General features: G+C 38.0%; 1 protein-coding gene across 3 annotated transcripts in view; it reads left to right on the top strand.

Annotated features, from left to right (window-relative positions):
- Positions 1-12,338, top strand: part of PRDM16 (PR/SET domain 16) — a 678,281-nt gene that overhangs the window by 598,622 nt on the left and 67,321 nt on the right. For all 3 annotated transcript variants that reach the window (XM_056544409.1, XM_056544408.1, XM_056544407.1), the window contains exon 5: positions 3,860-3,962. In XM_056544409.1, the coding sequence (XP_056400384.1) occupies positions 3,860-3,962 (103 nt within the window). The remainder of the gene's footprint in view (positions 1-3,859; positions 3,963-12,338) is intronic.

Genomic DNA, 12,338 nt, shown 5'->3' with positions numbered 1-12,338 from the left:
TAATGAAGTTGAGTGATATGTTGAGGCATTTAAAAAAAAAAAAATGTTGGCACATTTATTTTTTTTTAGTGTTACATTCCCGTGAGACCTTATACATTAAACAGGAGCAGAGACATTTTTAAGAACATGTCCCACCACTGAGAAGAAGGGAGAGTAAAATTACTCCCACCCCCCCATCCCAATAGATTCTATAGAGTGTATTAAAAACCTATAAAAAATATCAGGAATTGGTTATTCGGGACAATATAAAAAGCCGGAGGATCCCTTTAAAGTGCTGGACGTGTCTGATGAGGCATTGAGGCTGCAGCCGGGATCTTTATATTGTTATACAAAAACATCCTGTCATGATGTGTTTGTTTTTGGAGGTTTTCCTTCCATTTCCGAGCCTAATAATTTTATTTAGAAATAAAGAAAATTAAGTAAATTAAGAATTTGAAATCAAGTAGAAAGAATTAAAAGAAGACACTAAAGTCTGTTTTTTTTGTATTGAGAAATTAAAAATGATAAACTTAAGTTTTCTAAATCTTTAATAATTTAATGTCAGAATAACAAAGTGACAACATTCCGGTTGTAGAATTTTAGAAAAGCCAATTTCTGAGAACCCCTCCAGGTCTCTCCTCTGTGTATCTCTGCCTCCTCAGATGCGGATGTCACAGTCCTATAGCCAGCTACAGTTTTAAGCCTTTAGTAGTTTAAGAGATTTTTATATTTTTTATGTGTTTGGTGTTTTTTTCTTTTTCTTCAAAAAAATATTCTGAAAATCTGGCTATAAGGAATTGTGTTGTGTTTGGGGAAATTTTTTTTAAGGATCATTGTACTTCAATAAAGCCCCTTCCGATGGTCGTCGTTCTCTGAGATCCAGCTCCGTATGGTTCTGGGAGGAGGGATAGGGATCTGCTGAGCGTTCGTGATTTTATTTAATATTTTTACTTTTTTTTTTTGTTAAAATTATTGCTTCTGTTTTGCATTTTTAATTTTAAATGTTTTTTATTTTAAATCCATTGTTAATTTTTAGTTCTATAAAATCACTGTGTACCTGATAAAAACCCTAAATGACGTCAATAATATATTCCGCTGTGTTTGTAAATAAACCACAACATCTGTATATGATTCTTTAAACGTTTTCATAATGAAATTTCTATTCTTGGCTGATAGAGTAAACTGCTATTTTGAGTAAAAATTTATCAGACTGAAGTAGCCCCTTGAGTCTGGCTAAAATACCCCTGGGGGGGACACATTACACAGCTTGAGAAACCCCAGACTTACACATGATCCCCCTCCATAAACTATTTATGCACTTTTCTATATTGGCCAAAACTCTTAAGATTTTCCAAAATAAAGGCCCTTATAGCCTTTAAAAACATATCTTCCAATTTTTTTTATTTAACTTCATTTGTCTCTTTTTTATTTGTGACATAGAATAAGCTTGTTATTTTTACAAACTCCAGTTCTCCATATGACGTTTTTTTTTTTTTTGTTTTTTTGTTTTTGGTCTAAGCACGTGTTTTCAGTGTGGTCAAGTCAAACAAATGGATACTGAAATTTTTCAGATGTTGAACATTATGGCTGGGAGTCGGACCCAAGGGTCATAATAACTATCAATTCAATATAATGTTACAGTCAAAAAGATTGGTATAAAAGGGAAAAAAAATAGAAAAAACATATATTTATATATTATTATTATTTTATTATACATATATTTTATTTTAATTTATTTTTTAATATATATATATATATATATATATATATATATAAAATGGATTTTTTATTATTATTTTTATTATTATTATTATTTTATTATAAAATATGTGTATATATATATATATATATATATATATATATAAAATTATTATTATTATTATTATTTCTTTATTTATTTTTTGCTTTAACTGACTGTAAAATCTGCATTGTTTTATTCTCTCTCGGATTGGGTTTACTGGGTTAACATTTGCTACTGGTCTGCAAGTAAAGGGTTAACGTCGTGCCCAAAGCCATTAATTTTTTCCCCCCGAAGGTACAGTAGATTAGACGCAGCGCACATGGGTTTTCAGCGCAGTCTGTGCTTTGGTTATAATTTCACACCTGGTGGCGATATTATACGGCATTTTCGAGCATTAGGTCGAAAGATCTATGAAACGTACGAAATTCACGGCGTTACGCGCCTCTTAATTAACCCTTCAGATAGGACCGTGTTGCTGACAGTTTACAGTTACTGGATTTCTTTTCTTTTTTTTTTTTTTTCTAATTTTTTTTCACCCGCTACAGAAAATTGTCTTAAAAAATGTTACTTCAACAAATGATGGGAGCAGGTGTGAGAGGTGTTAATTACATCAGTTTATTATTCCGCTAAGACATAAAAATACAGCAAATCCCATGCTGGCAAGGGCCAATAAACATCCCACCATATAGAAAAAAAATATCAATGTCCTTTGTTGCTTTTATGGCCGTTATCTATATCGATGTAAAAAAAAATTGAAATTAAAAATACAAAAAATAATTCTAACCGACAATGTGAATGTATAAAAGTGTTAATTGTGACATAGACTTAAAATAAATAAATAAACCAAATAAAAATATAACGTTTTGTCTAACAGAATGTGTTTAGATAGACCCCCGAAGGGCATTGCCCTTCGGGGGTCTATCTGAACACATTCTGTTAGACAAACATTATCATAATATTTTTATTTGTTTTTGTTTTTTGTTGTTGTTTTGTTCTCTGTTTTTAATCACAGCTGATTTTTGTCTTTAAACTAATTCATATTGTTTATGTTATAGTCTTTTAAATTGTTTTATGTTATAGTCTTTTATATTTTCTTATGTGAGTCTTTTATATCGTTATATGTTATAGTCTTTTAAATTGTTTTAAGTTATAGTCTTTTATATTGTTTTATGTGAGTCTTTTATATCGTTATATGTTATAGTCTTTTAAATTGTTATTAGTCTTTTATATTGTTTTAGGTTATAATTTTGCTTTTTTCTTCTTCGTAAGGTTGTGGAATCAAGCTAAAAATTAAAAACAAAAAATGGAAATAAAAAAACCCAAAATCTGTCATTTGTGGTGGTTTTATAAGCCTCGTCTGGGTCTCAGTTGATTTGCCACAGTTTAAGCCACTGAGCAAATGTACTAAACCACTAAGGAATCCATTGGAACACATAGAGCACCACTAAAATCCGAGGCGTAATGTCCTCCGAAATGTTGTGTGCCGTTGCCAAAACGCTGTTTGTTTTCCCCCCACCGCTCTATCTCCCGGCAGATACATTGCAAAGCCCTGTCACATCGGAACGCAATTTATTTACAGAAATTATTGAAGTCATTCGGTGACCCCCATTCCCACATCGAAATGTTAAAGATCCGCTCGTGCTCTGTTAAGATCCAGTGGGTGTGCTTTGGGTATTTTTCTTTTTTTTAATGTTAACACCATAACTGGAATATCGCCCAAAGCCGCACGCTTTGCCAGAATTCCTTCTGACTACACATCTCTCCGACTTGTATACCCAACCATTAAAAATTTCAACACTCAATTTTAAGCTATACATATTGCTTTAACCCATGCGAGACGGACCTACAGACGGTCCAGAGCGCGATCGGCGTTTTGTACGTGTCATGTTCGGTCGCCTCGTACAAAACACGTTCAAAACGCTCTGAAAGAATTCTAGAGTATAATGTGGCTATTTTTTTTGTTATTATTATTATTATTATTGTGTTTTAATATGTATTTCTTTCTTTTTTGCCCATATTAAAAATATATCAATAGGTATAATCAACTGTTACTAAAGAGAACAAATTGGAATAGATGTGGAGACTGTGTTGTGCACCTATTGACTCTCGCCTTTTCTTTTGTCTTGTTTTTCACTGCAGCTTTTTTATAAAGTTATTAAAGACATTGAGCCTGGGGAAGAATTGTTGGTTTATATGAAGGAAGGGAATTTTTCCCTTGGAAGCATGCCCCCGAATCTGGAAGGTAAGCCACCGGTATTAGCGCATCTTACCACCCATAGACACGGTGAACCAATAACACATGAGATCAGTCTGGACGAGCTATCGTAAAATGTAAAATTATATATATATATATATATATATATATATATATATGTATATATATGTTAAAAGTGTATTAATGAGATTACTCAAATGGCTTAGATACAAACAAGGTGAACAGTGATCTGCACTGTATACAAAAACAGCAAATGGGTGTAAGAAAAAGATGTAACAAAACAATATCAATAACTGATTAAAACAAAATGATCCCGTATGTTTGGGTTCTTGGTTTTCCTTTGCTATCATTCACATTTTTTAAAGTTAAATAGCAAAAAAGTGGCAACAATTTCTTTCTAAAGCAGGAAGCAGGGCTGAGCGGGTGCAGGATTGCAGCAAACCTGTTAGGTCAGGTATTAATAGCCATATAATGGAACGCATGAACATGAGTGGTGCGCCAAGACGTACAGGCTATCCCCCCCCCCCCCCCAATTCATGTCACAGCACATTCATGGCGTCATAGATTAAACATTTTTGTGACTATGTTGCATATTAATCATATCCCAGTTGGGTCTATGAGAAATGTTACTAGTTGTTTACTGGTTTTTCATCTCATCCCAGTTGGGTTTATATGAAAGGTTACTAGTTCTTTACTGGTTTCGCATCTCCTCCCAGTTGGGTTTATATGAAAGGTTACTAGTGGTTTATTGGTTTCTAATCGTATCCCATTTGGGTTTATATGAAACATTACTAGTATTTTACTAGTTTTTTTTCCATCATATTCCAGTTGGGTCTATATGAAATGTTACTACTTGTTTACTGGTTTTTCATTGTATCCCAGTTGGGTCGTGAGAACTGTTACTAGTGGTTTACTGGTTTTTTATCTCATCCCAGTTGGGTTTATATAAAAGGTTACTAGTTCTTTACTGGTTTTGCATCTCCTCCCAGTTGGGTCTATATAAAACATTACTAGTTCTTTACTGGTTTATCATCTCCTTCCAGTTGAGTCTATTTGAAATGTTACTGGTTTATCATCTCATCCCAGTTAGATCTATGTGAAATGTTACTATTTGTTTACTGGTTTCTCATCTCCTCCCAGTTGGGTTTATATGAAATGTTACTAGTTGTTTAATGGTTTTGCATCATATCCCAGTTGGGTTTATATGAAATGTAACTAATTGTTTACTGGTTTCTCATTGTATCCCAGTTGGGTCTATATAAAACATTACTAGTTTTTTACTGGTTTCTCATGTCATCCCAGTTGGATCTATGTGAAATGTTACTAATTGTTTGCTGGTTTCTCATTGTATCCCGGTTAAGTTTATATGAAATGTTACTAGTTGTTTACTGGTTTCTCTTCTCCTCCCAGTTGGGTTTATATGAAATGTTACTAGTTGTTTACAGGTTTCTCATTGTATCCCAGTTGGGTCTATATGAAATGTTACTAGTTGTTTACTGGTTTCTCATCTCATCCCAGTTGGGTCTATATGAAATGTTACTAGTTGTTTACTGGTTTCTCATCTCATCCCAGTTGGGTCTATATAAAATGTTACTAGTTGTTTACTGGTTTCTCATTGTATCCCAGTTGGGTCTATATAAAACATTACTAGTTCTTAACTGGTTTCTCATCTCATCCCAGTAAGGTCTATATAAAATGTTGCTAGTTGTTTACTGGTTTTGCATCTCCTCCCAGTTGGGACAATATAAAACATTACTATTTCTTTACTGGTTTTTCATCTCCTCCCAGTTGCGTCTATATGAAATGTTACTGGTTTCTCTCCTCATCCCAGTTGGGTTTATATGAAATGTTACAAATTTACTGGTGTATCATTGTATCCCAGTTGAGTTTATATGAAATGTTACTAGTTGTTTACTGGTTTCTCATCTCATCCCAGTTGGGTCTATATAAAATAAAATGTTACTAGTTGTTTACTGGTTTCTCATTGTATCCCAGTTGGGTCTATATGAAATGTTACTAGTTTCCCAGTTGGGTTTATATGAAATGTTACTAGTTGTTTACTGGTTTCTCATCTCCTCCCAGTTGGGTTTATATGAAATGTTACTAGTGTTTTACTGGTTTCTCATTGTATCCAGTTGAGTTTATATGAAATGTTACTAGTTGTTTACTGGTTTCTCATCTCCTCCCACTTGGGTTTATATGAAATGTTACCAATTGTTTACTGGTTTCTCATTGTATCCCAGTTGGGTCTATATTAAAGGTTACTAGTTGTTTACTGGTTTCTCATCTCATCCCAGTTGGGTCTATAAGAAATGTTTCTAGTTGTTTATTGGTTTCTTCTGTCTTACTGTTTTCCTTAGTGCTGACCTTGATGCATTTATTAAAAATGAAATTGATATTTGATGAAAGTTTTTGGAAAAAGAAATATAAAAAAAAAAAAAAATTGGACAATTACAAAATAATTCGAACACCAGTGAAAAAGGGTGAATGAAGGCCCCAAATACTGCAGGGAAACATAGCCTTAGAGCAGGGTTTCCCAACTATGTGCCTCCAGCTGTTGCAAAACTACAACTCCCAGCATGCCCAGACCTCCAACGGCTGTCTGGGCATGCTGGGAGTTGTAGTTTTGAAACAGCTGGAGGCACACTGGCTTTTGCAATTCAGAAGATTACGTTGTTGACCAATTTTGGATACATTTTATGGTGGTTTACAGGCTGCGCTATTGCAACAATCATATTATAGACAATAGCAACATATTCCAACATCTTCAAGCCCCATCCACACTATATACTGAAGGTGAAGAATTTCGAGGGATATAGCAAAGTTCAGTGATCGATCTTCTGGCTTGTTCCATTCTCAGTGGTCGCGTCAGAATTTCAATAAAAAGCTCCCATACTTGTGTATTTTTGCTCTTTACAGTCTTCAATTAAATTGTGTAAAGATTTATGGAAATAGAGTTTAGCAGAGGCTAAACAGACATAAAATATCACTGGGAACTGGAGGATCAGCTGATGCCACAGCGCCACCTAGTGCTCGAGATGAAATTGTATCACCACCAATATGCAATCACCATTAGGCTATGGTGCCAGACTACCCAGTTGATACATTCTTAGATTCATTTATATTAACCACATGGAATCTATGGGCTACACGTAAAAATTCAGAATGATGTATTAAATAATACATAGTGCACCCTGAAATATTCATTTGGGGGGGGCAGGAGGCACATTTTTCCCCCCCAAATATAATAATGGGTGGTGCCAGAAGTTTTTAGAAAGGAAGCAATAAAACAATCTTTGACCAAGTGGATTATTGAAACATTCCCAGCAGCACAGAGTATTTGAGAACAACCAGTATAAGGGTGCATTCACACCACGTTTATTTTTGCCCCGTTCCAGTTTTGTGACCGGACTCAAAAAGGTACTCGGGTGGAAAATGTTTTGTTTTTAAATCAACTGGTGCCAGAAAGTTAAACAGATTTGTAAATTAAATTAAAAAAATTATCTTAATCCTTCCAGTACTTATTAGCAGCTGTATACTACAGAGGAAATTCTTTTCTTTTTGAACTTCTTTTTTTTTCTGTCTGACCACAGTGCTCTCTGCTGGCACCTCTGTCCATGTCAGGAACTGTCCAGAGCAGGAGAAAATCCCCATAGCAAACCTTTCCTGCTCTGGACAGTTCCTAAAATGGACAGAGGTGTCAGCAGAGAGCACTGTGGTTGTGACAGGAAAACAGAAATTCAAAAAGAAAAGAATTTACTCTGTTAAATACAGCTGCTAATAAGTACTGGAAGGATTAAAGGGGTATTCCAGGATTTTTTTTTTTTGGACTATGCTACAGGGGCTGCAAAATTAGTGTAATACATAATATAGTGACTGTACCTGTGCGTGACGGTTTTCTCACAATTATTCTGTGATTTTCACCCCAATATTTATTTTTAAATGCAAACAAAATGACTGTTGTCTCAGATTTTTCCCAGGTTGCAATGCGGCTGAGACCTGACATCACTAGTCAGCTGATGACAGGGAGCCTGTCTGCTTCAATGGGTGGAGGGATCAATCTGCAACTAATGCAACAGCTGTAGGCACCCTGATTGAAAACCACACTGATTTGAATGGATGCAGCTCATTTATGTTTCAATGGGTGGGGTGGCTGATGTGTGGGAGGGAGAAAGATGGAATTGTGGGATTTGTAGTCAAAAAAAGAAAAGTCAAACAGGAAATACCAGTTCACAAAAAGCTAGCCACAGTGTTATGGTAATCTCACAGCATAGCCATTTAGCCCCAAGACAAGAGCAGATCCTTCCTAAGCATGTCCATTACTGTCTGCCAGGTACGTACTAAAATCACCTTATGCTGGAGAACCCCTTTAAGATTTTTTTAATAGAAGTAATTTACAAATCTGTTTAACTTTCTGGCACCAGTTGATTTAAAAAAAAAAAAAATTTCCACCGGGATACCCCTTTAAAACCGTGGTATGAAATAGCCATTGGATTAAAACGTGGTGTGAATGCACCCTAACTCCATCCGAAGGCAAAGATACCGCACTATAGATGCCCGTACACCTTCAATAGAGGTTTCTTTTATCCGTCATGCACCATTATAGTCCGTTATTTTTATGTCCGTTTTAACCCCTTCTGGTTGTGATGCTGTACTGAGCACGCTCAGTAGCAATAACGGATCATAACGGAAGGTGAAAATAACGGACATTAACGGATGTCATTTGTGAACATTCGTCAGCCATAGATTTCAATGTTATTCCACCGTTATTTTTGACGGGACAAAAATTACCGTTTGCACCGTTATTTACAACCGTCAAAAATAACGGAAGTTAGTCATAACGGGACGTAATTGATGCTAAAGGATTGGACTTTGAAATTTAACATGACCCCTCATCTAACAGGGAGAGTCGTATACACAATGGACCATAGTCTATAGCAGTGTTTCCCAAGCAGGGTGCCTCCAGCTGTTTCAAAACTACAACTCCCATGCTGGGAGTTGTAGTTTTGAAACAGCTGGAGGCACCCTGCAGCTGGAGGCACCCTGCTTGGGAAACACTGGTCTGTAGTCATAATAGTCTCCATACTGTGGACCTCCAGCTGTTGTAAAACCACTGTTCGGATCTTGTATTGGCCCAATCTGTATCACTGCAAGAATATTCACGGGGTAGTATTCTTTAGATTTTCCACCCTTTTCTCCGTAACACCTAAGGCCAGTGTTTCCCAACCGGTGTGGCTGTCCGGGCATGGAGAAAATTGTAGATTTGCAACAGCTGGAGGCACCCTGGTTGGGAAACACTTGTGTAGAGGAAGGAATGTGATGTACTGTGCATTTCTGGGCCTCTCTGACCCCTTCATCAGGTATCGATGAAGGGTCCAGAGGGGCCCAGAAATGCATTGTACATTTAAAATTAAAAATAGTTTTTTACATCTATTACATTTGGCTGATTCTTGGTAGAAGTCATTTCTTGGAGGGTTGTGCAAGTTTTTGGTATAGAGGAACCTTTGGCTGTTTGGAAATGCTGGGAGTTGTAGTTTTGCAGCATCTGGAGGTCTACAGTTTAAAGACCACTGAAATGGAAAGTTGGTAGACCCTGACCAAAAGTTGATGAGTTTGTCCAACTTTTCTTTAATATGCATGGGGGGAGCATCTGAATTACTCTAGATCTGGGTGTAAAGATATTTATGGTCATGGTGGATTCACGAGGACTTACAGGTCCCAGTTCTGTCCTATACTCCAAGTTGTTATAATGCCATATGGTGCCTAAATAATGCAACAATATAACGCCTACATCAGTGTTTTTCCAACCAGTGTGCCTCCAGCTGTTCCAAGACTACAACTCCCAGCATGCCCTGAGATCCTTAGGCCAGTGTTTTCCAACTAGTGTGCCTCCAGCTGTTGAAAAACTACAATTCCCAGCATTCCCAGTGATCCTAAAGCCAGTGTTTCCCAACCAGTGTGCCTCCAGCTGTTGCAAAACTACAATTCCCAACATGCCCGGAGATCCTAAGGCCAGTGTTTCCCAACCAGTGTGCCTCATGCTGTTGAAAAACTACAATTCCCAGCATGCCCGGAGATCCTAAGGCCAGTGTTTCCCAACCAGTGTGCCTCCAGCTGTTGCAAAACTACAATTCCCAGCATGCCCGGAGATCCTAAGGCCGATGTTTCCCAACCAGTGTGCCTCCAGCAGTTGCAAAACTACAATTCCCAGCATGCTCGGAGATCCAAAGCCCAGTGTTTCCCAACCAGTGTGCCTCCAGCTGTTGCAAAACTACAATTCCCAGCATGCCCGGAGATCCTAAGGCCAGTGTTTCCCAACCAGTGTGCCTCCAGCTGTTGCAAAACTACAATTCCCGGCATGCTCGGAGATCCAAAGCCCAGTGTTTCCCAACCAGTGTGCCTCCAGCTGTTGCAAAACTACAATTCCCAACATGCCCGGAGATCCTAAGGCCAGTGTTTCCCAACCAGTGTGCCTCCAGCTGTTGCAAAACTACTGTTTTGCAACAGCTGGAAGCACAATGGTTGGGAAACACTGGCCTTAGGATCTCCAGGCATGCTGGGATTTGTAGTTTTGCAACAGCTGGAAGCACAATGGTTGGGAAACACTGGCCTACATAATAGTTCAATACAATAACCACATAAAAGTGCCATAGTGTCGAGATAATACTACAACTACAGCCACTCCAAAGGTATAAGATGGCGCCCCAGAGAAAAACCTAGGTGGTAGAAGACCTGGGTCATTTGGTAATTTGCCCCTTTTTGCCCCGGGCTATATTTTGGTGCTGTTTAAAGAACATCACAGACTCAGTGGTATATTCATTGTGAAGTCTACATGCTCTACTTTTTGATCTTTTGCGCGCACTTATTCTTCAATTAGCGGATGCAGATTTTTATTTTCGTAGGGGAAAACAGTTTTTAGGTGAAGAAGGAAAAGGTCTACGTTACCTTCGTGGTCATTATTGTTACACGTAAATTGATAGGTTTGGTGGTTTCACTGGAGAAAAGGTCATGATGAATGATAAAACATGTGCACTAGAAATGCGCTGCTCACATAATTGGTCCAAACATAAGGTCCCCGTTTGACAGTAGCCTAAAGGGGTCACGTGTGGGCTAAAGGGCAACTAAATCGATTCAGCTGCAAAAATGTATCCTACGTGACAGAAGCGTTGTGTATGGGAACAATAGATGATCATAGTCATGATATCCAAATCAAAAACTACTTAGGTATAGGAGCCGAAAAAGAGCCCTTAAGAACATTACGCACATTGTCTACTCCACCCAGACAACAAGACCTGGCGGTCCGGGCTGGTGCGAGGATTTTTGCCACCCTAGGCGAAAGCTAATTTTGACGCTCCATGACCCGTCCATTGGCTCTGCCCTTTCACACACCCCACCTTACTACTGGGGTGAAACACTGTAACAAACCTCCTCCTCATGTAATCTCCTTACTACTGGGGTGACACACTGTAACAAACCTCCTCCTCATGTAATCTCCTTACTACTGGGGTGACACACTGTAACAAACCTCCTTCTCATGTAATCTCCTTACTACTGGGGTGAAATACTGTAACAAACCTCCTCCTCATGTAATTACCTTACTACTGGGGTGACACACTGTAACAAACCTCCTCCTCATGTAATTACCTTACTACTGGGGTGACACACTGTAACAAACCTCCTCCTCATGTAATCACCTTACTACTGGGGTGACACACTGTAACAAACCTCCTCCTCATGTAATCTCCTTACTACTGGGGTGACACACTGTAACAAACCTCCTTCTCATGTAATCTCCTTACTACTGGGGTGAAACACTGTAACAAACCTCCTCCTCATGTAATTACCTTACTACTGGGGTGACACACTGTAACAAACCTCCTCCTCATGTAATTACCTTACTACTGGGGTGACACACTGTAACAAACCTCCTCCTCATGTAATCACCTTACTACTGGGGTGACACACTGTAACAAACCTCCTCCCCATGTTATTACCTACTACTGGGTTGACACACTGTAACAAACTCTCTCCTCATGTTATCATCTGCTACTGGGCTGACACACTGTAACAAACTCTCTCCTCATGTAGTCTCCTTACTACTGGGGTGACACACTGTAACAAACCCCCTCCTCATGTAATCTCCTTACTACTGGGGTGACACACTGTAACAAATCCCCTTCTCATGTAATTTCCTTACTACTGGGATGACACATTGTAACAACCCTCCTCCTCGTGTAATCACCTTACTACTGGGGTCACACACTGTAACATACCCCCTCCTCATGTAATCTCCTTACTACTGGGGTCACACACTGTAAAAAACCTCCTCCTCATGTATTCTCCTTACTACTGGGGTGACACACTGTAACAAACCTCCTCCCCATGTAATCTCCTTACTACTGG

Source organism: Hyla sarda, chromosome 10 (genome assembly GCF_029499605.1).
Source record: "Hyla sarda isolate aHylSar1 chromosome 10, aHylSar1.hap1, whole genome shotgun sequence".
Taxonomy (NCBI): Eukaryota; Metazoa; Chordata; class Amphibia; order Anura; family Hylidae; genus Hyla; species Hyla sarda.
Note: the sequence above shows the minus strand (reverse complement) of the source record. Positions and strands in the feature narration are given on the sequence as shown.